This window comes from Siphateles boraxobius, unplaced genomic scaffold, assembly GCF_051911475.1.
Source record: "Siphateles boraxobius isolate OS27281-9 unplaced genomic scaffold, OSU_SipBor_1 2, whole genome shotgun sequence".
NCBI classification, from domain to species: Eukaryota; Metazoa; Chordata; class Actinopteri; order Cypriniformes; family Leuciscidae; genus Siphateles; species Siphateles boraxobius.
In genome coordinates, this window is record NW_027508810.1 from 9,426,622 (window position 1) to 9,453,894 (window position 27,273).

General features: G+C 39.1%; 2 protein-coding genes across 6 annotated transcripts in view; one reads left to right on the forward strand and one right to left on the reverse strand.

Annotated features, from left to right (window-relative positions):
- Nucleotides 1-409: 409 nt before the first annotated feature.
- Nucleotides 410-13,536, reverse strand: maea (macrophage erythroblast attacher, E3 ubiquitin ligase). The gene is made up of 9 exons (XM_077235809.1): nt 13,170-13,536; nt 9,876-10,058; nt 9,584-9,787; nt 9,384-9,506; nt 6,537-6,613; nt 6,297-6,405; nt 6,028-6,161; nt 5,619-5,814; nt 410-2,038 (listed from the first exon to the last, which is right to left on the reverse strand). The coding sequence occupies exons 1-9, from the start codon at nt 13,236-13,238 to the stop codon at nt 1,943-1,945; spliced, it is 1,191 nt and encodes a 396-aa protein (XP_077091924.1). The 5' UTR covers nt 13,239-13,536; the 3' UTR covers nt 410-1,942.
- Nucleotides 13,537-18,591: 5,055 nt separating this feature from the next.
- The window catches only part of ctbp1 (C-terminal binding protein 1), a 35,633-nt gene continuing 26,951 nt past the window's right edge, over nt 18,592-27,273 (forward strand). The window contains exon 1 of one of the 5 annotated variants that reach the window (XM_077235805.1): nt 18,592-18,645. In XM_077235805.1, coding sequence (XP_077091920.1) covers nt 18,630-18,645 — 16 coding nt within the window. In that variant the 5' untranslated portion in view covers nt 18,592-18,629. Of the gene's footprint in view, nt 18,646-24,252; nt 24,366-27,273 lie in introns of those variants that run through there. The other 4 variants (XM_077235800.1, XM_077235803.1, XM_077235799.1 and 1 more) reach the window with 4 other exon arrangements.

Below are 27,273 nucleotides of genomic sequence, written 5' to 3' on the forward strand. Positions count from 1 at the left end.
AAAATTTTTATTCTAAATAAGTATTAATAAAAGCCAGTCAATTTTGCCTTTAAAAATCATTTGCTATTTAGTGACCTTTAATTTGGAGTAGAAACAGGTGGAGTGACTTTATCGCATCAGACATGTGTCACTTTGCTCACAGCTGATTGGTCCAAGTTCTGTTTGCAACCTCTTACCTGGAACATAACCTGCCCCGGACCAGGTTAGCCGTTACTATGGCGATGAACACTGCTAAAAGCCAAACCACTTTCATGGTGCCTAAAACCCAGGGTTGGCGCAAACTAAACTGAAACATAGCTGGCTATCCACCTAAACCAGCTTCATGGTATCCTATAGGTGTGTCTATATCTAAATCTTCGTTTTCCACATTGGGAGTACAACCTCTTTTTTCAGGCAGACAATGACAATATAAAGTCAAATCAAATCTTTATTGGCAATTCGACACGAACAACCCATCTACCCTACCAAAATACACATGCATGCGCAGTTCCTAAGCAAGTCTTTCTACAATTACAGTAAAACACATACTTGGAGAATTATTTCCAACAGGAAGGGATGTTGGTGCACATTAAAGTGAAACTAAAATATCAGAGGGCCTTTCAATGACATCCCTCCCTCCATTGGTTACCTGCTGTTGATCCTGTGAAACCTGAGACTTTCTGGGGTTGTGTGCATGGGGAACATTATCAAAACCTTCATTTACCAATATCCTGCTTTGCAAATTGTGCTCAAAACGACTGTATATACATACGTTGCTTATAACGAATTGGAAATTCTAATGTAAGACAAATGTAAAACTAGACTATATATTTGAAAAGATCCATATTAATTCGTTTTGCAGCAGAAGAAACCTCACATAAGACATGTATATAAGACATATACATCACAAAATGAGGGTATCAAGGATGGATAGACTGCAAATTTTGATGATGGGGGGAAAAAAAACCCAACAAACTTCAGTCTATGTAATAAACTGTGCAAGATTTGAATCTACCCTGAAATACAAAAAAACTGCTTTACTATTTTACAATTGATCCTTTAGGTCACAAAACGGCACTAAATGCAGCATGAAGTTAACAACACCTTATGATATTGTTTTGTATAACACAACATACTATGTTAATAATAATAATAATAATAATAATAAAAAAAGACTCCTCCAAATGTAAGCATTTCCATCAGAATTCAAGCTTGCATACTTGTCCTTAAAGGACTTTGGTCATACACAGAAGGTTTTATTTGATGAATGATGATGATATAAGAAGTCCGTATAGTATGCACTGTGTAAACTAATGTGATTCTTTAACAAAAGCCTGACACCAAAGACCACTGTCGTGTCTTTCCAGTCTGTACATCAGAGCAGAGCAGTATTGCTATAAATGCTACAGCTTTTTTAACATGTTGCCTCAAAAACTGAGGATGTCAGTCAAAATTTCATATTAACATAAATGCATGTCACAGATTTCACAGGTGCAAAAGCAAGGCATCAGAGTGTTCTCTACAACTACCTACTCACAATCTATCTAAAAATAATGACCTAAATGAGTGCCCTTGTTCAACAAACAAATGAATTATTCATTTTAACACACTACAAGGCAGAAGCTCCTTTGAGATAAATTGATATGGAGTCGTGTTGTTTTGTTTTACACTATTGAAAAGTTAAATAACTGCCAGACTATCAACCATTTTAAAAACACCACACACACAAAAAAACTCCCTCGTCACTTTAGTCTGTTTCGCGCAGAACAACTCCATTGTTGATTCTGAACAATCAGTTCAGAAAAGGTCCAGTAGAGGACAAGGGCATATTGTCAATGAATTTCACTTGCATGGAACAAGGGCCGCAGGATTGACACCCTTGGACAAATGATGTCAACATGAGATTCACCCAGCCTATGATGGCTCCTCAAAGTAACGTTCCAGAGGTTTAGTGGAGCTCGCATCACATAATATAAACCTTCTCGGCCTGGGAAAAGTTGAAAACCTCTTTGGTCCTGGGGCATACCACCTTGTCATCTTGACGAATGGACAAGAGAGACTGAAAACCAGAGGAAAGAAAATGTTAATCACTATATATTCAGCATTGCTAATGGCATAGTATTGGGCTGCACAATTTGGGGAAATAAAATCTAATCGTGATATTCCCCAAGAAAATTTATAATATCCAGGTGCTTGTTTGTAGGGGTGCACGATTATTTTGTAGGACCAACTTTAAAAAAAATTATATTTATATTATTACTTCTCCAAAAAACTAAATACAATTACTAAAGTAATATCTCACTGTATATATTATATAAATGATAAAATATAATTTTATTTTACATTACAATAGTAAAATTACAAAACTAATATTTATGGTCTTAATTTCTTTTAATTTCATTTTGAAATGTTAAACCACCAAACTTTTAGTACTTGACGGAAAAACGCAGGAAGGCCTTGAAGCTTCTTGAAGTGTTTCTCATTTCAAGTATAGGAAGATGACTGGCACATGTTGTATTCCTAAATGCATAAATGTGACCGGTCACGGAAACTAGGGACACAAGTCGGTTCTGGGGCATTTTAAGTTATTCATAGATTCTGAAAGTGTACTCTCCAAGCTTTCCAACGATGTGTAACATGTGGAAATCTGATAATATTTGGAGAAGTTGTGGCCATTTGAAGCTAGGCACTTAAAAAAACTCAAAGATGAGAAAACGACCTCTAAAGATTGTGCAGTTCTCACCTGTCTCTGCTGCTGGGAGTGACAATAGGGCTCATTTACATCTCATTTAGATAAGCCATACCCCCTGTAAAGCTCCCCCCTGTGCTTTACAGCTTTTTATGCACTTCGAATGAGTGCACTTCTGCCACACTAGGCGAAAAATAATTGTGCTGCCCCTCTATTTGCAACGCACCAGCAACAACACACAAAAGACCAATATGCCATATACATATAACGCAAAACCAGCAACAACACACAAAGACCAATAAGCCATATGCCTACATATAGGCATGTGCCGGTATCAAATTTTCATGCTGCGATTAATTGATTGAGCTTTTATCACGGTATACGGTATTATCACGATATTTTAATTGCACAAGAGAAACAGACGGATTGGGGGTATCTAAAAAAAAACTTGCATCACAATGTGTAATTGTGATTGTCAAAACATTAATTTTATTTTTTAGTGACAACATGTTATAATGTTTACATGGTTACTGAGGCTACTGTTTGTATTATTGCTTAACACAATTTTCATGATTTCAATTAAATTCTTGGATTTAATTTCAATCTTGATTCAATATTGACTCATTTGGATAAATATTAGGTGTTTAACCTAATTAAATGTTTCTCAAGAAAAAATATATCTCACATAATGCTGTAAACATACAGAGAGAAATTAAATATAATGCATACAATATAAATATAATAATAATATAAATATAAAAATGTAATATGCCGTAATTTTCATTATATTAACAATTATATAATGACAAGTAAACATATATTAAAATAATATAGTGCACATATTTAGCAAAATACTCCTCTCTTTAGCTATTTTCTTATAGTCAACTAACATTAAATGGCTTTCCTGAGGTAAATGTAACGTTCTGTGACATAATTGTTCTCCTGCAGTGTTATTGACCTCTTTCCGTGGTTGAAAAACACTGATTGATCGAAAGTACGTATACCTTTCGGTGGGTTGTACTGTATCTTTAATAAAAAGTAACAGATGATCGGTTTACTTGATCTGAGGCGCGCGATCTGTCACGTCACATTTACAAGCACCAAAACAGTATTTATTGTCTGAATTTCATTATAAAACCTGAGAGCTGATATTTTTTTCATATCAAAAGTAACCTGCTCTGTCTAGTCTGTCGGTGTCAGTGTCCTCTTTGCTCTGCGATTTTTCTCTGGGTGAGAAAATGGATGTGTGGCGCGAGACCGTGTGAAAGTGTCAATTGCGTGAGTCTCAAGCTGAATGCGTGAGAGTTGGCAGCCATGCGGGGGATAAATAGTCGGCAGCGTTCCTCCTTCCGCCGTGCTTCTTCTCCATGTGAGGATTGTTTACATTAGACTAGAGTGCACACTGCATGCATACAGTGCTTATACATGTGATGTGGGGATTGTTTACATCAAAGTGCACATGTGTTTTGCGCAGCATATACGCATTGTTTTTTAAGCGGTTGATGGAAAATAAGCTGATGCGCGTTCTAAAAATCTAAATTCGGATCTATTATTTTTCACAGTATTTCGAAGTCCCCGCGATAACAATATCGTGCATATTCATTACCGCGATTTATCGCATTACCGAATACCGGCACATGTCTACCTACATATAACGCAAATAGTGCGCAACGCTCGTGTGCCCAAAATGTCAACAATATTAAAGTTTATGCAGGAGGCAAATGCCTGCTGGCATTTTTCTTTAAGCAGTCATGACAGGAAGTTTCCAAATAATCACATTTCACCTCCTCAAATTACTGTTGCAAATCTATTTACACCACTTTCTTATGTGCGTATACACACACAAATGAAATGTCCGCAAGCACATTATATCATCAGCAGGTTCAGCATCTTAGATAACGACTAAAGAGCAAATGAAGCTTAACTTACATTTCAGAAACGCGCACGGCAGGCCTTCATCGCAGCAAAGGTCTTAACTGCATCCTCTATTTCGATTCTCTGTGCCAGTTCATGTTCTATGGAGATTGTTGCCAGTCCATTAACTCTGTTCCCTGTTCACAAAACGTTCCCCATTCAAAGCAATCGGGACGTCACATATGAAACAGCCAGCCACCGCTGTCAGCGAGCCGAGCCGCCGTATTCAAGCACTGAGGGCGCGCGCGCCGCGCCAATACCTCCGGTTCAGTTTCCCGAGCCCACGAAGTGCGGCGAAAACATTTTCGGTGTAACTGCCACGGTTCATTTTGTCTGCGACAATCTTTGCGGCATCCATCTTCATTGAATTTTGATATCAGATAGAGCCGGCCAGAGCACAGCATAATAAGTAGCCATGCGGTTCACTTGGAGGGCGGGGGCAAAAGCGCCGGGTTATTCAGTATGGAAATACACACAGACAATGACACGCCACGCCCCTACTACACGCTAGAATCTCCGAAAACAAGCCGATTTCAACCTCAAAATGTAAGCTTTTAAATATACCAATACTGCTATCTCAAACATTGAGAGGCTTCTTCATGATTTCAATTAACAGATTCTGCAAAAAATTGAAAACCACCAATTTTGAAAAAAAACCTCTTCTTTCTCATTTTGCGCGAAAGTTGTGCTGCCGACTTGTGTCCCTGGTTTCTGTGACGGGTCACAAATGTCAATGCTTAAATGTTTTAAGTAACCCAAACTCAGAGCAGATGCAGAGATAATTTTCTTGTGGAACAGCGTTTACTGTGAACCAATCCGCCCTGAGATGCAGCAAACACCGGTAAGAACGCAGTGCCGCGCTTTACCCTGAAACACGCAGCGCAGATATTTAATTAAATCACAGTCTTTGAAATTTGATAATCGCGTTTTGAATATCGGTTTAATTTGGATTCATTGTGCAGCCCTGGCATACAACAATTATAGCATATATATACACTGAATAGGAAAATGACACAAAACTAGCTTCAAAACTCACATTGTATCCATAAACATAGCCATTAGGGAGCATCATGGGTGGGTTGTTCTCATTCATGACCTCGCCAGAGATTTTGCACACCAGCCTTGAGTTTGCACAGTGGGCCATGGGAAGAGGTTGAGCCAATTTGTTCAGCGACTTACTGCAGACAGGGCAGTCTGGGTTTTTGGAAGTGCCATCCTCTTTATAACACTGCCTGTAAACTAGGAATTAAGGTCAACAACTATTCGGAAATAAACCAACAGAGTACCATTTACAGTCACTTAAAAACAATGACCTTTCTATTGTCATCTAGCCAAAAATACTGTGTTAAAATGGCCCATTACTCAGAATCAGTTGAATAAATGACCTTGCTGGACATGCAACCTGAAAACCCTAAGGATGATGAACGTTACTGCAGAGAGGATACGGGGTTTTGATGGCGGACAGCCCTGCCTGCAGGGTAATGGTAAACACAGAGTTGTTCCCCAGCTGGTGTAATCTGTAGTTGTCATATCTGAATTGCTGGATCAGCATTTTCCAGCGAGCTGGATCCAAAAGATCCTGGGAGGAAAGACGAAAAAAAATGTTGCAGACCAGACCACTGAACTTGTACCTGCTGTTGCTGCATATTCAGAAACAATAAACCATCAATATCAGAACAGTTTCATATAATATAGGTGCAGAAATGTAATTTACCTTATATGGCGAGATGTGCGTATCTGAGGGAAACGCCAACATGCCCATCACTTGCCGTACCTCATCCAACTGCCCTCCTTCTGCTTGGCTGAAGTGTTTGCGTGCATGTCTAAAATGAGATTCATTTTTATTTAATATCATAAACAAATACTTATGATCTATATTCATGTTTAACAATAAATTACGCTAATTCAGTTAAAATGGCACTCTAGCCGACAAGTCCTAGTATTTATCTCATACCTTACTGCGTCCATTCGTTTGTTTTGTCGAATGAGTTCAATAAATTCCTGGATCCTTAAACTGAACTCCAAACAGCTCTGGGAACAAGAACATATTTCAATAAAACTGGATAAACTTTAGCTTTCAAACTGCATCGCCTTCAGGCTACGTGACAAAACACAGACTGCAAGGAATATAACCACGAAACATACTGTGGCTCCGTAATGACGGTTAAAACTAGGGCTGCACAATTTGGGGAAAATGACATATGGCGATTATTGTGGTCAATATTGCGATATAATAAACAAATGGTTTCATGAGTCAACTTGCTTGGTTCTCAAGGAAAATGCACACACAGATTAGTGATAATGCTGAAATGTGTATTTCTCAACTCAAACTAGCAACAACAACTAAATGCAGTGTTTTCTAGTTAAAATGATATTTTTTACTAAATTAAATAATGACAACTTTGCAATACTGCAAACCTGTTATTGTCTCAAAAGTACAATAGTATTAAAAAATAGAACAATAAATAAGAACATTTGTATGCTCCTGAAAATAAGACATTCTGTCCAGACAAGCAGGGACATTTAAGCAGGATGTAACATAATATGCTTTGTCTAAACTCAGTCTGTGGATCATGTTTGGTGTAAGTGTATTGTGATTGTCAAAACATTTGGTAACTAAACAGAATTTTGTTAAGTTTAGAGACAACATGTTACAACAATGTACAATGACTAGTTGGCTACTATTGCTCGACACAAATTTCACGTTTTCAATTCAAATCTTGTGATTTGATTCTGATTTTGATTCAATATCGATTAATTTGATAAATATTAGGTAGCCTAAAAGTAGATGCATGTTAATTTGTCTCAAGAAAAAAAATATATATATATATCTCGCCAGCCTAATGCTGTAAACATACAGAGAGCCCTGTCAGCTGGTATTATTATTAAAGGTTAAAAATAACAACTCAAAATAAATATAATGTGGCTTTTACTAGGCTATAATAACAACCTTACAATATTTTAATGATCAGTAAAAAATAATTTAATATAGTGCACATATTTAGCAAAATACTCCTCTCTCTATATAATTTGTCTAGCCAACTAACGTGCTATCAAATGGCTTTCCTGAGGTTAATGTAACATTATGTGACGTTGTTCTCCAACTGTTTTATAGACCTCTTGCAGGTGAAAAAAAAAAACTCTGATTGATCGATATTATGTATGAGGCATAAACATTTTGGTGAGTTGTACTGTATCTTTCAACACACCTATTGTTCATTCGTGTTTATTTACTATTAACTTGTAGTAAAGAGTATGCTAAGAGAAGTTCTGTTCACAATCATGTCACATTTACAAGCGCCAAAACGCTATTGTTTGAATTTCGTAATAAAATTGACAGAACCTGAGAGCTGAGAATTAGTTTCATATCAAAACAGATAAGTCACCTGCTCGGTCTTGTCTGTCGGTGTCAGTGTCCTCTTTGCTTCGTGATTTTTCTCTGCGTGAGGAAATGGATGTGTGGTGTGAGAGCGTGTGAAAAGTGTCAATTGCGTGAGTCTCACGCTGAATGAGTGAGAGTTGGCAGCCCTGCTCTCTCTGCTCAGTGTCGGTTATATTATAGTCAAAATATCGCCATATAACAGGTTAGGGCTGTCACTTTTGAGAAAAATCAAATTCGAACGGTTATCGAATATCAAGTAATGTATTCGAATATATTCTAATTTCTACGAGACCCCCCCCAAAAAAAACACCGTAACGGAGATTCAATCACAAATTTATTAACAGTCTGACAGTCATAAACAGGACTCAGGCCTGTCTGAAAACATTTTTTTTTACTTAATGTTTTAAACAGCAGGTTATCAATTTAATCCATATAAAGTGCCACTAAGCTACATGGAAAAAAAACTGCATCGGAACAGCACGGCACAAACAATAACGTGACGGCTTAAACAGCAGGAGTAAGGCCTATAGCCTAGCCTCATTTCTTATTTCAATTCATTTCTTAATATTGTTTGCTAGAAACACCAATTTATCAACTTGATCTGGGTCAAGTGCAGCTCTCTTTTTATTGGCGATGTTCCCCGCGGTGGAGAACACGCGCTCAGTGCAAGCACACGTGCCTGGCACACACAGATTTGCGCGTCAATGTTGAGAGAAGTGGTATACGGTGTAGCTGTAGAACCCAAAATATTTCCAGACTCCACTTTTTAGATGAGTTGAGGTCGTAATTCTCCGCTCGGGCTGTCGTTCTGTGCGTTATCTTCCATTTTCAAAACAGGGAGGCTGTTATTCGCTTGATTTGGTCACGGGCTTACGCTACAATACGTTTAGAGCGCCTGCTCCTGGATGAGATGGCAAACAATAATAAAAAACAGAAACGGTCTAATCATAGACTGTAAAAAATGCGCTAAACATGGCACTTTAAAACCGGATAGTTTATTTATAGTTCGAATACGGATATTTCACGTCATGTTCGAATGCATATTCGAATATCGAATAAAAAGTGACAGCCCTATAACAGGTAGAATTTTTTTCTGGCCACCAGTTCAGTGTCTGTCTGCTCGGCATCCATCTTTACCTGCTCTCCGCGCTGCACACCGGAAAAAGCCACGACGTGGCCATACGTGCCACTGCCTAAACTGAAACTGACTGGTCTTCTTTTTATTAGCGGTGTAGAAAATGGGTAAACATGATGTCCACCCAAGCACTTATATATTTCATAAAATCGCAGCATTTTGCGTCATATAATCGCATAGGCTCGACATCGCGACTGCGATATGATTAATCGTGCAGAACTTGTTAAAACGCAAGTAAATGTTTGAATACAGCAACTGGGAGAAAAACGAAGCCAGCATCTTACTTTCATTTTCCGTAAGCGAGACTTGTTATCGTGGCACCAAGCCAGACAGGTAGCCGTTTCCTGACGTTCAAGAGATTCTTCAACCTCTTTTGCAGTAAGAAACATTTCTATGTTCACCAAATCCTACAAAGACAAAACACAGCCAATATGAGAACCAGCTCAAACCTCTTACACGAGGCACAGGAAAAGTGGAGACGCACCTCAATCCCACTTTGTCTGGCTAGCTTGACTGCGGTGTTGTAATAGCCACATCGTAATAAGTGTTCCACCATCATGCGGTCCATGCGCTTCTTCTTCCAAACGTTGGCGCTGGCCGGCTGGTCGCTGCTATGTTCCTTAAGGTGCTCTATGCGTCGCTTGCATAACTTGGCGCTCTCATCTTCTGCTTGGATAGACTCAGCTGCCTATCGGATAAGAAACCCTTTCACTCTTTAGTGTGAATGGAACAAATGCAGTAAAACTGAACTGATTCAACATGAAGCATTAGCATACCTTTCTCTTGAGTGCGCTGAGCTTCTCAACCACCCCATCCAGGAGAGAGACTACGGTATCCACCACTGGAAAGTTACTGAGCGTTTTCTCCAGCTCTGCCACCACCATTGTCACGTGACTGGTCTCCCGGTCTATATTCTTTTGAGCTGCTCGGAAGCGTTTGTTCAAGGTTTCATAAGGAACCTGTTGAAGTAAATAAACAACAGAATTTCATTAGTAAGCACAATTTCGGTTAGCTAATACAACAACAACATCTTTGTATGTTGCTTGGTAATATTAATATTCACGACAATAATTCAAAAAGCACCTCATACATCATTACATTTCTCTCTCTCTCAAATCACTAAAGGTTTAGTTCAGCCAATAAATTACATTCTAGTCATCATTTATATCCTGTGATTTAAGCATTGAAATGTCCAGTGGATCCTTTGTAAGCAAATATTCTTGAATCGTAAGATTCAGCATTAGCTAAATAAGTAGTAAGTAGTTCCATTTGAGAGAAAGATCATAAAGATGGACATGATCATTAGGCCAGAATAAACAGCTCTGGAAGAGGCAGAGATATATAAAACTTCCTTATCTCTCAGGATCCGCCAGTTTATTTTGATCAGGCCATCTGTCAACTTACAACCAGGGCAACATGTGCAGTGCTGTATGTGTTCACATACAGATGTTTTAGAGTAGAACAACTCTCTACATGGGTCAATGCTATTTTTTGAAGCTATAACCTTTGTTGGATTACAAGGTGCAACCTAATTTTTGGCAGTGAGAAGTATAAGTTCCTCAATGCAGGCCAGAATATATGCAAACTACTGAAAAAAGCACTGATGCATAAATCAGCACACAACCAAGCCAAAAACAAAATTATATAGAATCAAATATTTCATTTCAATAAACAATTTTAAGATATGGATTTATTTCATTATCAAACAATAGAATATAAACTATAGTTCATTGATGCATGCCTATAACTGTCTTAAACCCATAATTAAAGGCTCACTGAAGTGCATTGAATCGCGCAGTTTTTACGTAATTTCCGCTGAAACAGGAAGACAGGGCGGGGCATAGAGCAGCCCCTCCCCTTTTTAAAATAGCCAATAGTTTTGTTTATATCAAAGCTCGGCCAGAGCGTTGAGTTCGGTAAAGCCAAAGTTTCCTTCTAATCTCGAACTGTTTCTCCTCCTAATCTCCTCCATATCGCTTTAAAATATCGCATTCTGTACAGAATTCAAATGGGTCCTAAACGTTTTGTGGTCTGCGCCAACTGGAGTATATGATCCGATCTGTGCTCTCGTATCTCTGGACCGGAGCAGACTGTGTGCGAGCTACGGCGGCTCAGTGACACTAACGTGAAACCAGACTTCATTTACACAGTCTGAATCGTTCCCCCTCCCCTATATAGTGCACTGTGTGTCACTCATCATGCAGAAAATAGTAAATGTGTGAACAAGTGACCGATTTTAGCCCCAGCTTCAGCATCTATTTATAATGTAGGGGGTGGAGCTTCAAATTCTAGAGAGCATTTGATTGGACAGAAAATCTGATGAGAAGCTGAAGTGCAGAGTGATGTCATCAAAATCATTGATCTGTATTGGCGGAAGTGAGAGACTAAGTTTTAAATGCTTATGTCTTTTGTGAATTGTGTCATTGTTTTGGAGCACACTAGCTCCAAATAGATAACAGTAGGCTAAGTCTAACATATTTATACTAAAAGCCAAAAAACTTCCATTTTGATTTCATGGGGACTTCAAAACCTGACATTACAACTGTCACAAACACAAGTGAAGAACAAACCCTAGTTTACATAATATATAATAGTTTAGCATTCAAATACTTCGCGAATATGGAAACAAGTTGGATTTGTGCCGAATGAGAGAGGGAGGCTAGGCTACATGACGTGAGCCTGATGCCGTTTTTTTATTTTGTTTCGCTTTAATGATTCATAAATCATCTTACATTTCAATTAACAATTTTAAGATATTGATTTCTTTATCAAACAACAGAAGATATACTACTGTTCAATTATGCCAATAACTTAAACTCATAACTAAAACCTTACATTACAACTGTCAAAAAATATACATGTATCCATTTAGAGCTTATATTCTGTTACACAATTTACTTGTTTGAATATGTGTTCATTTGAATGATCTTTGACCCTCTAAAATATTACAAGAATCAGTGCCTTACAAAAAGAGCTAGTTCATTCATTCTTCAACCAATGTGTCTTAAGCTTTTGCACTCGAAAAAAAAAATAGTGACTAGTTTACATGGTTAGATCATGATGCAATGATTAAGGTGGCACTGGAAATCATTCCCAAATGCTGCAAGACAAGCTCAGATGCAACATGCCCTTGACACAGCAGTGAAGACCATATATTATTGACATTCAGTGTGCGTGTACATAAACAGGCGTCATTTTACAGGAGATCAATAAAGCAAATCACGTCACAAAGCATTCAACTCATCATTAAACAATAAAAGGAATCGATTAACGCAAGGATTCAGACAAATCGACGCTATCAATCGGGAAAACCCTGTGACGCAGAGAACAAAGGTGCTGTGTGCCAACCATTAAATAATAAGCCCCTCATCGAGAATCAACACCTGAGCTATAACCTGCTAGGATCTGCCACTGATCAACGCAACACAATGCAATATGATCCTAATACGGTGCATAAATCGCTTGCATACCGAGCTCTGGTCACCATTGGCATGTGTCTATTCCTCAAGCATTTATCTAGAGACACGAATATACTGCTGTGTCTAGATCATATTTTCAGACGACAGCGTTCAAAACGAAATGATCTCATCAGTACTCGGTTACAAAATAGCTAAACAACCGATTACGATTCGTGTCACTATCCACCTCGCTAATGGTTCTCGTCAATCTGCATTGGTTGCACTAGTGGACAAACCTGTGATGGGATAATACTGCGCCTGCCTAATAAAACAAGACTGTCGGAACGCAAGAGTGTCGCGGATCAGCGATGACATTATTCGACTTATTGCTCTCCTTTATAGATCCATCGGTTTATACCTGTACACAGCCGATGTCACAGCTCGACTGTTTGCGATCACTCCGGTAAGATGTATTTGTGTGAGACTTGTTTTGCTAAGTTGCCTAGCCCTAGAGCTAACTTAACCAGTTAACTGTCTAAATGCAGCCACATAACGTTACTTTCATCTGATCGATCATTCCCGTTTTGATGATAGGTTATGAATGTCATATAGCACTATAGATAATATATCCAGTTGCACGATTAGAGTATTGAGAGGAAAGGCTTGACAGACCTTTAAAGTTGGATATTCTTGCACCTTCAGGGCCATAGAGAGTTGAGCTGCTGTCTCCTGCACCGCCATCTTGCTTTGGGGAAACTGTGGAGCGTTTGTTCGTCTTCTTCTCGGCGTTGGTCTTCACTGCGGCGATTTGAAACTAGACTGGACATTACTGCCTCCTAGTGTGGCGGTGCATAAATGTGTCCTGAAAGTGTTAGTGAGTTCATCCAAACAATGAAAATTGTCATTATTTCCTCACCCTTGTATCGTTATAAGGGGCCGTTCACACAGAACGCGGTTTTCCCATTCCACTACGCTACTTTTCCATTATTTTTCTATGTAAACACGCGCTCGACAGACGTGTTTGACGGTTGCGCTGTCGTCAATGACATCATGGGTTTTTCTTAAATGGAAGGCTGCATCCTACCGAGACTGCGCCCTTCCGAGTAGGCTACAGTCCTTCTGAGGCTTGTAGGCTAGTGTCGTCCTCAGCGATTAAACACTAGAATGAGAAGGTATAGAAAGAGAAGAGCCTATTGTTTACAGATTGAATGGCTACGTCACTCATGTTTCCGAGCCCCCACGGTCATGGCACGAAAATAGGCTACTATTAAAACCTAATTTTGGAAAAATACTTTGTATTACAAATCTTTATATTAACTTGCTTTCTATTAATGCAATACAGTGAATGACAGCCGTCTGCAGTCTCCCAGTGGCTTAGCCTACATTATTGTCAGTTTAGTGTTAGTGATTAATTTACAGCAAAACAAAAAATAACATCTATGCTTTCATGTCCTGAAATGTCCGAGAAAAAAAACATCTATGCTTTCATGTTACATTTCATAATAAACTGAGATGAGCTCAGTACTGACTCGTTTTCCATCCGTTTATTCTTGTGAATTGGAATGTGTGCAAAGGATTGTGGGTGCATTTAAGGCCACGAAGGATACATCCGATGCATCCTTCAAAACAGTCTGAATGAAGGATGCGAAACGAAGACTGTCTTCCAAGGATCCTTCAAATTTAGATGGCCTTTAGCGACGTTTGATGACGTGGCAGCCGAGATATGCAGCCTTCGTAGAATGCAGCCCTCCGTTTGAGAAACACCCAATGGCATTCGTTCCACTCCACTATTAGAGACGTATTCGCGTGATATTCAGGTCTCTAGATAAATGCTATAGGAATAGACACATGGCTAAGCACTTTCCCTCGGGGGAATACCTGCCGCCATTTTGAAGTGTGTTCCACAAGTTTGGACAGACCCTTGTACCTGCAATTTTGACCGAGGGAACGAATTTACTGCGATGTACACTTCAAGCAGCTCTATATCCCACAATTCAACTTGATTGTGATGTCACAGCAGATCGCGCTTAACCAAAATGTATGATATATTAGGCTAATTATTTCGAGAGTAATTGCATAACAGTGTATAATATATGAAAAAAACGGAAGCTTAAACTTGCTTAAAAATATCTTCGTTCATGCTTCGAAGATGAACAGAAGTCTTATTGGTTTGGAACGGCATGATATTAATTGATGACAGATTTCTCCTGTAGGATCCTCTACCCAAAAATAAGAATTCTCTCATTATTTGAGAGCAAATGAGCGGCCGGATTGCACTTTACTTAACTTTAGCTGGGCAACAACTTTATTCTAGAGCTGCTGTAAAGCCAAAACAATCTCTGTTACTTTAATTTCCTATTATCATTCTAAATCTGCTTTGAAACAATCTATATTGTTAAAAGCGCTATTTAAATGAAGACGACTTGACTATTTACTCCATCTCTGTGAGTGCATGCAGGATAGTAACAAAAGTTGACCCGTCAAAAACCACGCTAAAGAAACATGAAGGAAACATAACCCCAGTGGATGAATCGAAAACGATAGGCGAGACAAATACTAATATTTTAAATTTATTTAACCATCGCTTCCAAACAGTCTTTTCCATTTTACAACGGGTGAATCTCCAGTTGTTCCTGGTGATTGTCGTTTAAGCCTGTCTGGATCCGCCATTAATAAGTTAATTATATCAAGTGCCGTGAGAAAAGGCTATAAATCTCCACCTCCAACATCTTCACACGCAATATAGCCGAGTAGCCAAGACACCTTATTTATGTGTAAAGATGTGACGTAATGACGCAACGACTTGCTCGAATTTCCCGCGGAAATCCACCACTGTTTTGAATCGAGCTAAGGCAAGCAGAAAGTCTTGATCACTGGCTTGGTATGTACTTGCTAAAATATTTATTTTGGATAATTTTTTACCCAAAAAAGTTACGGAATGCAGCTTTAAATATTGGTGTGAGAACAAACATATCAAGCTGAAACACCTCACTGATAAAGTCACCATAAAATCAAAATTGACTAGTATTTATTATTTATTATTAATGATTTATCCGTGCACATTCTTATTTTATTTTTTAATTTGTGTACCCTCTTTAATCAAAATAACTTTTCCTCCCTCTTGCAACTGTTTACTGCCGTGAGGGCGGGACAACCTGTCACTCACATGACATCACAACAATAGCAAACCACAACAATCCAATAAATTTCCCATGGACAAAATCAAGTCCCGCCCATTTGTGAGGCCTTTTCCGTTGGATATACTTCACAATATTGAAAAAAAGAAACTTCGAAACTTCCATTTCATGTCAGCCTTATGTACAAAACCGAGGACAAAACGTGTCACAAAAGAAATTAAAAAGTTTTCTGACATAGAAAATATAAGCATGGAAAAGTATAAAACTCACAAGCACCTTACTGACCTCATTGTAAGTGAGTTGTCAAGACCTTATAGCTTTGATTATGCAGATGTTTTTCAATTTCATTTTATTTTTTAAATACTGTAGCTGACAATGCAGACAAAATTTAGGCCTACACATACATGTGAAATCTTATAAAAATTTAGAAATGTCAGTAGGCCTGTAATATTTAATTATATATGAGTTATGTTCTGAGTACGGCTGGGTTTAAGGGGGTACATCTATAAAAGCTGTATATTACATTATCACTTAAAGGTACTATCTGTAATTATTTCGCCGCCAGAGGGCGCATTTTTAAAACAATAACAAAGACGAAGCTTGATGATGTTATGAAGGAGAGTGGAACGATGGGAGATGTCGTTTTCACCATGCAGAGATGTGTGGAATTCACAAATCATATAAATTATATATCAGCTAATAAATTAGTTTTTGTATTACCTGAACATTTGATAACACTATTTTATGTCATCGTGATGAATTATCTGCAAGGAACGTGAAGTGTAATGTTATTTTAGCCTGTTACTGATATGTGACTATTTGTCAAATGATATGGTGGGTTAATGCTGCGGAAAACAAACCCACGGTATTTGCAAGTAAGGGCTAAATATTTTTGTGCAACACATAGGCTGTATTTAATTTTACAGTTTAAAATTGCATGTATACAATAAATAATATATAGATTTGCTAACCTTTCTATTAAAACACATGCGAGAGCGGAGTCTCTGTGGACAGATCAAGTCCAAGTTTGTCGCCAAGCTCTCTCCATCTCAAAAACGCCACGCCGATATTGATCCTTGTTTTATTTATCCGTTTTTGTCCCAAAGCCTGCTTGCCTCAGTTGATCTACGTTTATGTTTTTTTTCTGTACTCGCAATCAATAATTGTGAACTATGATGACTGAACGACACAACAGCGATTGAAACGGCCGCTAATTAGGTATCTAAGCAGAAACCAATGATAGCGCGGATGTTACGTAACTGATATACGACAATGACAAGGGACGAGCCATTATTAAAAACTGAAATTTATCTGGATTTACAAAACCTTGGGAACTTTTGGGATAATTTAAGTACACAACTGCATGAAACATATCACACTGTGCAAGTAGTTTTTGAACATTTTATTACAACAATCTTACATATTGTACCTTTAACCCTTTAACTGACTTCTCAACCAAATGGTTGAGCACATTTTGAGTCACTATATTTTATTGAGAGGAGTACCTAACTTAACTCAAACTGATTGAGCCATCTCTACCATCTGGTTGAGGTATGTTATGCCAAAAAAAAAAAATCCACTAGGTGTCACAGTTTCAATCAACAGCACTTGTCACAACACTTCTTCTAACATGGATGTCAGAAACAAATAAATCACCCCAACCATGTGAACTGTTTTTGGTGAAATTTTGCAAGCTAAGCATATTTTTTTTACATATTACACTATAAGAGCCCTAACTTTACAAAATTATGTTACTTGGTTCCATGAAAAAACTTAAGTATGTTTTTAATAATTTTTCAAAAACATGCTCAACCAAACGGTTGATTTGGCACATAACGGTAAACTGTCACCCCCCTTTTTTAAATGGACATTACAATGCACTATTAAAACTTGGTTGTAATTCAAGAATGCTTTGGAATAAAGAACTACGTTTGGTCTTGTTTTAAAGAAAACAGTCAGCAGATTATTGCTGAAGTAAAAGCACTTCAAAAAATTAAAGTATGAGAAAGTTATGGAAGTTTTAAATTTAAATTAAATCAAATATACTGCACTTAATATTTTTTCTTTTATATAAAATATATATTTTACAAAATATTTTTTTACTATAAAATTACTATAAAATCAAAGCCATATATCTAACCAAGTTGTGTTCCACATTTGAAGTTGATATCACAAAACTTGAAGTTCCCATGAGATTTAGTTTAGGTGTAATACCAAAGATGACATAAATTCCATTGAATTTAATTGTATGCATTCTGCTGTAACACTTAATCAATTTCTGTCCAAATATCACTTCTGTCACAAAATATGGAACCTTGAGACTCAGACCTTTCTGACAATGTGTTTGTCAAGATTAGAAAAGGTTTTGATCATAAATTATGATGGGCAATGAAAAAGTATGGCAATATGGATTCCGGTACCATTTTTTTTACCATTAAGTGACATGTCAACCATTTGGTAGAGGCCGATATTAAAAAAATTATGGGATGTGTTGAAAAAAATACATTGAGTCTGGCTACTAGTGACATAAGGAGATAAAAAATGCAAACAAAACATTTTTCCATCACTTTTTTCTTGGTTTTCTACCCCCTCATATTTAATTATTTCAAAATGGAAATGTTGCTATTTTAACTAATGGTAGGAAAAGGTGTGGGTCGTGTATTGATTATTGTCTCATTAATCATGTATTCAGTTCGATCTGCTATTTTATAAAAGTGTTTCCCTTTCCTCACCCTTCACCTCCTCCAACTCTCACTTTCACCCCACATCGCGCTCACCGCTCACATTTCTTTTTTTTTTTCTGCACGAGCATGCGAGTGAACCCTCCCCCACCCCTTCGGTGTCCGCTGGAGCAATGAGTCTCGATATGATTGGTTCCCATCCAAGCGCATCCTGCCCTGATTGGCTGCCTCACCGGTCTCACGGCCCTGATTGGTCACACTTTCGTAACACGTTTTACCCGAATCCCGAGCACATTCAGGGACTTTAGCCTTCAATGCGGGTGATGCAAGGTTTGTGATTGTTTTGCTTTTCTCTTTGAGCTGGCCTGGGTGCGTGTGCTTGGCAAACCGCGCTGATAGAGCCTTTTTTTCATTTGCGCTTCTTATGTCAGGCAGATGAATCGCCTGTGGACTGGCTTTTGAGGGGCTTTCTTAGCTAACACACTTGACTTGCATTTAAGGGCACTTAGTTGTCAACACTGTGGCAGAGTTCGGGTTACTTTGAGTAAGTGTTCACAGTCACTTGATATTTTAAATGAATAATTATTCCCTTTAAACAGCGGCAACAAGTGAGACACTGAAGCTGGAATTAGGACGTGGTAAATAAAAACACAACAATATCTATAAAACTTTAAGGGTTTTATAAGGGATTTAGTGTTGGAGATGTAAAAAATGCCTTAAATATGCGAATTGAATGAATATATGATCTTTGATACTGCAATTGAATTTGTATATCTTTTATAACTTGAAGGATTGAAAGTCCCCCGAAATCGCTTTGCTTATTTTTGTAATTTCATTTTAATATCAACATTTTGTGAGATTTAGTCAGTCAAAACAGTTTTGAGTTTAATTGATCTAATTTTGTGTCTCTGGATAATAGTGATCTATGACATTTTATTATGTTGAATATAACATTTATTAACATGTGGATTTGTGGAGTAAAGATTTTTGTTTTTATTTTTAAGTAAAAAGATAAAATTAGACCCTTGGGGTAAGATGACCCCCGCAGAATGGGCACAGAAGGCCCCTAAGTGTTATTATTTTTAATTTGAATAATTTTTGTAATTAATAGGATTATTATTCAGTATTTACATGAATTAGTTGTACATTTCAGACATCTTCGCTTTCATTAAAACTTATATAGTTTTTGCTGAGTGACATCACTAAATTTGCATTCATATTTCATAGTGTTTCTATTATGACTTATCTTCAATCACACAGGCAATTAAATATGTAAATATGCACATGCCTGTACAGAATAATTTTACCTTTCAGATTCATCTCTCTTACTGGGATTCTGCTTGGTCTGTCATTGGTTACTCAATTATTCAAATAAATTGTCAAAATTCAATATTAAATAGAATAATGACACTTAAAAAAACATTAATAAGAATGATTTCAAAAGTAATTTATATATTCTGTAAAAGTTTAGCTTCTTACCCCAGGTTGGGGGCCAGTAGTGTCCTCTTTTATCATTTTTACATTTTGTTCTATTACCAATAAATTAGCAAATAAACTATTTATTTCCTATAATAACACATTGGCTGATGCATCATCATCATCCTCATCCTGCACATGTTAAACTTAAGTTCATTTCTAAAAATCGAATTGGGTTGTGAATTTGCTTGACATTTACATCCCTGAATGTCTAAACTGCAGCTCATTCATCTTCATTATTAATAATAGTTAGTTCCACCGTATTTATTTTCATAAATTCGTTAATATTTTTTAATTAATATTGTTTAGTTTTGAAAAAAATGCCTCAGTATTCAACCTTTATTTAAAAATCAAGATTTTAAGTCAAAATGATACTTAGCCAATACGGAAAAAAAGCATTGACTTATTATTTTTCCTCCCATCTCATATTTTTTCCCACCACCATGTCCCCTTAGGGCCTCCGTAATACGATGCATAAGAGAACGCCAGTAATTTCGACGCTGTAATGTTGTTCACAACTTTTAATCATTCTATTTTTTACCACCCTGTGGTGTGACAAATGAGTTTTGCTTCATATAGTCCCAATTAACATGAGGTCATAAAAATGGCATGAATAATAATTATACATGAAATACAATTTTCTTTTTCTTTTTACAATAGATTTAGAGGAAATTTAGCTTGTCACACCACATATCAACTTCCTCAAAGTATTTAGGGGCAGATTTACTTACAGCTTGCTCCAGTGCAAACCCTTTTTCTGCTACTGTCCGGATTTACTAAAGACACACAGTGAAAAATTAACGCTGAAAAGGCTTGGGCAGGGTTTTTTTTTTTTTGTGGCTGAACTTATTGCATATGCATTTTAAGGAGTTTCCCTTTCAGACGCAAAATGTATGGGAGGAGAGAATATTTAAATTAATCAAGTAAGGTAATCATACTAAGGTTTGCGCTCGTCAATTTACTGGTGTTTGCGCCATTATTTAACGCCCCCCAAAAAAGCACATCTTAAACCAGATGCTAATTTTCGCTGCTCTTGGTAGATTGTGTTGGTCATTATGGAAATGATCCGGCTGCATCTGTGTTCTTTAATTTGCGCGTCGTCAGTAGATCACGCACAGAACTTTCCACTCCCATCAGCACTTTTTTGTTATTGCGCTCACATTCTAATTTGACCTGTTTAGTAAATCCGGTCCTTAATGTCACCTACACTTCAGTCAGTGCCAGTAGTCTAATTTCATTGCTAATCAGTTTTCGGTGTATTTAATTTGTAATTTGATTTAATGTCATATATTTATGTATATTTTTTATTTACCAAGTGGTTATGATGTGTGCTGTCTACTTTGGTCATATGTTTCGTGTCTGTTTTGTCTGTAGTTGCAGAGCAGAGTGGAACATCGAGTGCTTTCATAGGATCTTGTAGACATTTTGTCTGTTGTTTGACTGGAATCACAGCACAAGCTGCGCCAAGACTCCAAGACAGAGAATAATCTTGATCGAATCTGGCCTGTTCTCTGGCATTCACCATGTAGATATTCCATAGATACAATCTGTTAATAGACTTTGATCTAATAATGGACTGTTAGGTCTCAGCGGGTGTTTTAATAAAATTCTCTTGCTTCTGCACTCCCCGATTGCAGCCAAGTTTAATAGGATGCGTTCAGTCACGCTGAATTTATTTAGGGAAATGTTATCCGTGCACACTCTTCCCTTCAAGATAGGCTATGTGAGGGAGTTTACCCATTCGCCATGCTGCAGTGTGTGTGTGTGTTGGTGTGTGTGTGTGTGCTGGCAGGGAAGAGGCTGCTGCCTCTTGTGTGTGTCTGAGGCAGCTTAATCTTTCTCAGGGGCATCTTTCTTATGCTCTTTTCCTCTCCCCACCTCTATTTTTCCCTCTTTTATTGTCTTTTTCAATAGGTTTTTGAGGATTTCACCGGTGCCAGTTGCGATATTCCTCATTCATCATAGATTGTGTCCTCTGACAGGTTCTTTTCCCAGCTGTCCTCTTAACGTGGCTCAGAATTGATTTGACTGTGGTGGATGTGCGGTTTGTTGTTGAGATGGTTTTCACCTTGTTCTGTCCTTACACTCTTTTACAAGAAGAAAATATGCCCAGTTGGTTTTAGGGAAAATCTATTTGGAAAATTGACCAGCTATTTATAAAGAAGATTTTGACTTTCTTAAATCACATTAAAGTGGGCATGAAACAGAAGTTGCGCTAGTTTTTTCTTCCCTATTGTGATGTATATCTGAGTGAAATGTCTTCTCAAACAAGAACAAATGTAGTGCGGGGCTTGATTTTGTCCTTGGGAAATTGATTGGATGGTTGTGGTTTGCTATTGGTGAATCTCATGTGAGTGACAGGTTGTCCCGCCCTCACGCCAGTAAACACGTCATCAGAGAAGAGAAGAGATGATATTGCAAGAGGGAGGGGAAGTTATTCTGATTAAAGATTACTAGGCACATAAATAAATAAAACATAATGATGTGCATGGATAAATCATTTACAATAAATACTGGAATATTCCATAAAAAATCCATTTAGATTTAATGGTGACTTTAAAGTATAGGGTAGCACTTTACAATAAGGTTACATTAGTTAACATGAACTAATATTGAACCTCACTTCTACAGCATTTATTAATCTTTGTTAATGTTAATCTCAACATTTGCTAATACATTTTTTAAATCAAAAGTTGTATTTGTTAACATTAGTTAATACACTAAGTAAAATGAACAAACAATGAACATTTTTTTATTACCTAACGTGTACAAAGAACAATTACAGTTAAATGTATTGCTCATGGTTAGTTTATGTAAGATAATATATGACTAATGTTATCAAATGAAACCTTATTGTAAAGTGTTACCAAGGGTTGTTTAGAGAACAAGTTGTACCACGAATTTGTAAGGTGTGACGATAAGTGTTACTACAGATTTTAGGGTATGTTATAACTCGTTAGATAGCATTTTTCTGTCGCTTGGTTTCTGGAATGTTATATTATGAAGTAATAAAACTAGTTACTTTAGTTTAATGGTTAATTGGAAGTGAGTTAAACCTGACTTTACGTGAACAAATCATGGATTTTCCATACATTTTCCTACTGGATCAATGCATGAGTGGCCGTTTTATGGCACAGGCATGATTAGCCAGCTTATTCAATGTGGCCAAAGTGCTCGGATCGCATACGTGACGCATACTTTGTGCTACACTTGCCAAAACCAACGGTCCCCTGAGGTCCTGACCAGAGCTAATGAATTCACAAAGAATGGGGCTCTTCTGCATGAGTGCCAATCTGTCTGACTTCTCCACTGGAGCGCACACACGCAAGATACAGTATGTCTGTGTTCCCAGACTGCCTTGTTATTAACATACTGTGGCAGAGGCCTATAGCAGCAATAAAATACAGTACCTGCCACACAACATACAGTACATACATAGCCTTAAGGTGGAGTGTGAGTTAACTGATAAATGTTTGTGAAAACTCAGCGATTCATTAAATACATGAGAAGAGGATGGTATGTTTTAACAGTTCATGTTAAGGAAAACCTTTATGTGAATCAGTTTGAATCAGAAAGTTTAGGGCTCAGTACAAATAGTTAAGGACAATTCTGTGATTATCAGATGATATATAGAGCTTATACAGCTTGTAATAATTAAATATGTTGTGCAGTAATGCACTTGCAGTGGATGTCTTTGAGGCAAGATATTAATCTGGGATAACGTTCAAATAAACATTGTTTGAAAGTATAGCCAGTAGCCACTATAGGGCTGGATCATGTGGTGTTTTTTTGTTTTTGTTTTTTTGGAGAGATTCATCGTGACCGTTTATACAGCTGGTTTATGCCTGGTGTAATTAATAAATTCCCAGACTGAGCCGAAAACTATAATCTACTCTGCAAAAGCAAGCGATTGCTTCCAGTGTAGGCAGTTTGGTTGATTTTAATGGGAGCGTTGTACTTTTGAGGAGTTTTGCCACACATTTCCAGAGTAATAATGATGTAATGACTAAAGTGTTTCATAATGTAAAGCTGTTTTTGCACTGATTCCAGGATTATCATTCATTAGTTATGAATAGTATCTAAAGTCAATATTCTTAACATTAGAACTACATAGTATCTAAAGTATGAACTTAGTTATAACTACATAGTAGGCTATCTAATGTATGAAAATTCTTAACATAGTTATGTATAATGTAAAATGTTTTGGGATCGAATTTCAGCAGTAACTTTTGAGATTCTTTATATCTGAGCATTATATGTGTTACTTTTAAAAATTAGACTATTGTGGTAAAATTGCTATTACTAGCTTTGTTTGTTATCAAATCCTTTATCTCATGTCATGAGCCACTAAATGAACACTAACTTTTGCATGATAGCATAAGGATACTAGAAAGGAAGTGGTCTCCACTTAAAGGAGAAGCATCTTTATTAACATTAAATTTTTTTTTGTTCACAGAATACCAAAAGAAGTCTCTTATGCTCACCAAGACTGCATTTGTTTGATAAAAAATACAGGAAAAACAGCAATATTGTGTTTTCAGCATCATTACTCCAGTCTTAAGTTACAAACTGAGGTATTTGGTAATCAGCAGCATGCATATGATATATGCAAACACACTTTGACAAATTTGCTTAGTACTGAATCTTAGGTTATGTGGCCAGTGTCAACTGATCATAGCTTTGATGAGGATTGTGAGTTTATCTAAATGAATCAGCTGACAAATTATGCATGTTGTAGCCGAAGGAGACCCTTAACAGTATCTGTTCTACCATTGAGCAAATGACTCATTAAGTAAACGGTTAGAAAAACGTTTAAAAACATGGTAAAAGTGGTGAAAAGTAAGGTGACTGAGAGAGCTCCTCGCGCTGCAACTGAAGGAAACACATGCAAATAGAAAATACACCAGCAAATTATGAAAACATCTTCATCAGTTTGACTGACAACACGTCCTGCAAGTACTCATAACACAACCAAATACAGAAACGCACTGCAAGTACTCACAACTCAACCGTATACAGAAATACGCTGCAAATGGCACAAACCACAACAGAAATGTTTCAAGGGGACCCCAACAAGTGACGAACCTGGCTGGGACATGCTTATTGTTTAGTGTCTATTCATCAGTGGTGTCGTCAATGACCTGATAGGTGAGTTCCCTATCGGTCAGTCACTACAACGTAGGTCATGACTGACCAATAGGAATCTCGCTAGAGAGGCCAATCTACTTAGAGTGAAACTAAAACAAGACAATACACATTGGCGTGCAATCATTTGCAACAGCTGTGCAGCCTCGCAGCGCGGGTATTTAACAAGCAGCTGGTGCGATTGCACACTAGCTTTTTGCTTCGGAGCCAAGCACTTCTTATGCTGAACAGAGTGAATTTGAAAGCAAGCCTCTTCTGGATCTCTCCACTTTGGTGCGGGCGTGACGGCACAGCAGCGCGAGCGGTCTTTTTCTCTTCTCTCTCTCTCTTCTTTGTTTGTTGTTTTAAAACTGAGCAAACAAAAAAGCTGTTTTCATGGCTGGTAAGGTGCGCGGTTAAAGCGCTCAACGGCCGTTTTTACGGCTGGTAAGGTGCGCGATTAAAGCGCTCAACGGCCGTTTTCACGGCTGGTAAGACCAGCGAGAGAGAATCGCGCACAGACAGGTGCACATTCCTGTCTGTGTTCGCCGTGACCGTTCCCCTGCGTGCTTCAGCACCAAGGAGAGCAGTCTCTAAAAGAGCTTACACAGATAGTTTGCGTCTTTTTCAAGATGACATTCTATCTGTGTGTTTCTGGATGCGGTCGTTACCTGGGGTCGCGGGATGGTCACGATCGCTGCCTTGTGTGTCTGGGCCTCGAACACGCACAGGCAGCGTTCGTGGATGAGTCATGTACCCATTGTGGGAAGATGACCATCTCGGAGCTGAGGTCGAGACTCACGTTCCTGCAAAGGGGCGGAGTCCCCGTGCCTGCACCTCGTTCCAACCCCCCTTCGCGGGTTGCTACGGGCAGTGACACGGGTGACCTGAGGATTACAGTGAGCGCGCTTCCTTCGGGGAACCAACCCCCTAGGAACCCTCACTCCTCTCATGCTCCGCAACCAGTTGAGCTGCCAACGGAACGTTCTGGACCATCCTCGAGATGTGTACCAGTCGTTTCGTTCGGCGCTCCCTTCGACGACCAGATGTCGATCGCTGCATCGGAGGGTGGGTCAGACCTCTCCGCGGACGACGGCTCGGAGCCGCTGCCTCCTTCAGGTGTGTCAGAGGTGCCTGAGTCGGACCCGGAGATGATGGCCATGCTTTCCCGGGCCGCCAACAGGATTGGGCTCGTGTGGAACCCTCCACCGTGTCCCGAGCCCTCGAGGTTGGACGATTGGTATCTCGGGGTGGCGCGCGCTGGTTCTCAGCAACCCACCCCAGTGCCTTTCTTCCCGGAAGTGCATGAGGAGCTCACAGGGACGTGGACGGCACCTTTTACTGCCAGAAACCGTCTCGGTGGCTCCTCCTCCCTCACCACCCTTGATGGCGAGGCAGCTAAGGGATACGCGCGTATCCCGCCAGTGGAACGGGCCGTTGCTATGCAACTGTGCCCTAACTCCACTTGGCGTGGAGAACCGTGTCTTCCTTCCCGGGCCTGTAAGTACTCGTCGGACCTGACCGGCAAGGCTTACAAGGCCTGTGGGGAAGCTGCCTCTGCCATGCACGCTATGGCGTTGTTGCAGGTTCATCAGGCCAAGGCACTGAAGGACCTGCACGAGGGTGGTCATGATCCACGAGTTCTCCAAGAACTTTGTACCGCAACTGACCTCGCGCTTCGTGCGACGAAGGTCACTGCGCGGTCAGTGGGTCGTGCGATGTCCACACTAGTGGTCCAGGAACGCCACCTCTGGCTGTGTCTGGCTGACATGCGGGAGACCGACAAGATCAGGTTCCTTAACTCCCCCGTGTCCCAGACCGGCCTCTTCGGCGACGCGGTCGAGAACTTCGCCCAGCAGTTCTCGGCTGTGCAGAAGCAGACTGAGGCCATTAAACACATCCTGCCGCGGCGGTCAGCTGCTGCCTCCACCCCACCGCCCGCGGCTCCTCGGTCTGCTCGTCGCCGTGGGCGTCCGCCTGCGTCTGCCCCTGCTCCCGCGCCGCAGCAGCAGCCTCCATCCAAGCGGCACCGTGGAGCCAGTCGCAGGAAGGGCGCTCCGCCCGTCCAGGCCCCCGCCAAGAGGGGCGGCAAAGCCAAAGGTAAGCGGCCCTAGGACGGGCGAGCCAGAGGTGGAAGGGACTGCTCTCCAGGAGAGGATGACTGCATCGCTCCCTCCCCCGGAAGAGGGCCGGGTGGAAAATCCTTTGTTTCGTTTTGTTTGTGTTCCGCCGCTGGCCTTAAAACCAGCGGTACCCAAATTTTCAATAAAAGAGCAGTTTCTATCATCACTGGGTCCGAAGAGGGCCCGGAGAGCAGTGGGGGGTCGGAATCCTTACCACTCTCATCCACCTCTTCTA

Bases quoted from the DNA above. Each gene is read 5' to 3' on its own strand.
- maea (XM_077235809.1), bottom strand. From the start codon at position 13,238: ATGGCGGTGCAGGAGACAGCAGCTCAACTCTCTATGGCCCTGAAGGTG. The intron at 9,788-9,875 runs GTATGCTAATGC...CTTATCCGATAG, and splicing joins TCAGCGCACTCAAGAGAAAG to GCAGCTGAGTCTATCCAAGC. The intron at 6,162-6,296 runs GTAAATTACATT...CTTTCCTCCCAG, and splicing joins CGCACATCTCGCCATATAAG to GATCTTTTGGATCCAGCTCG.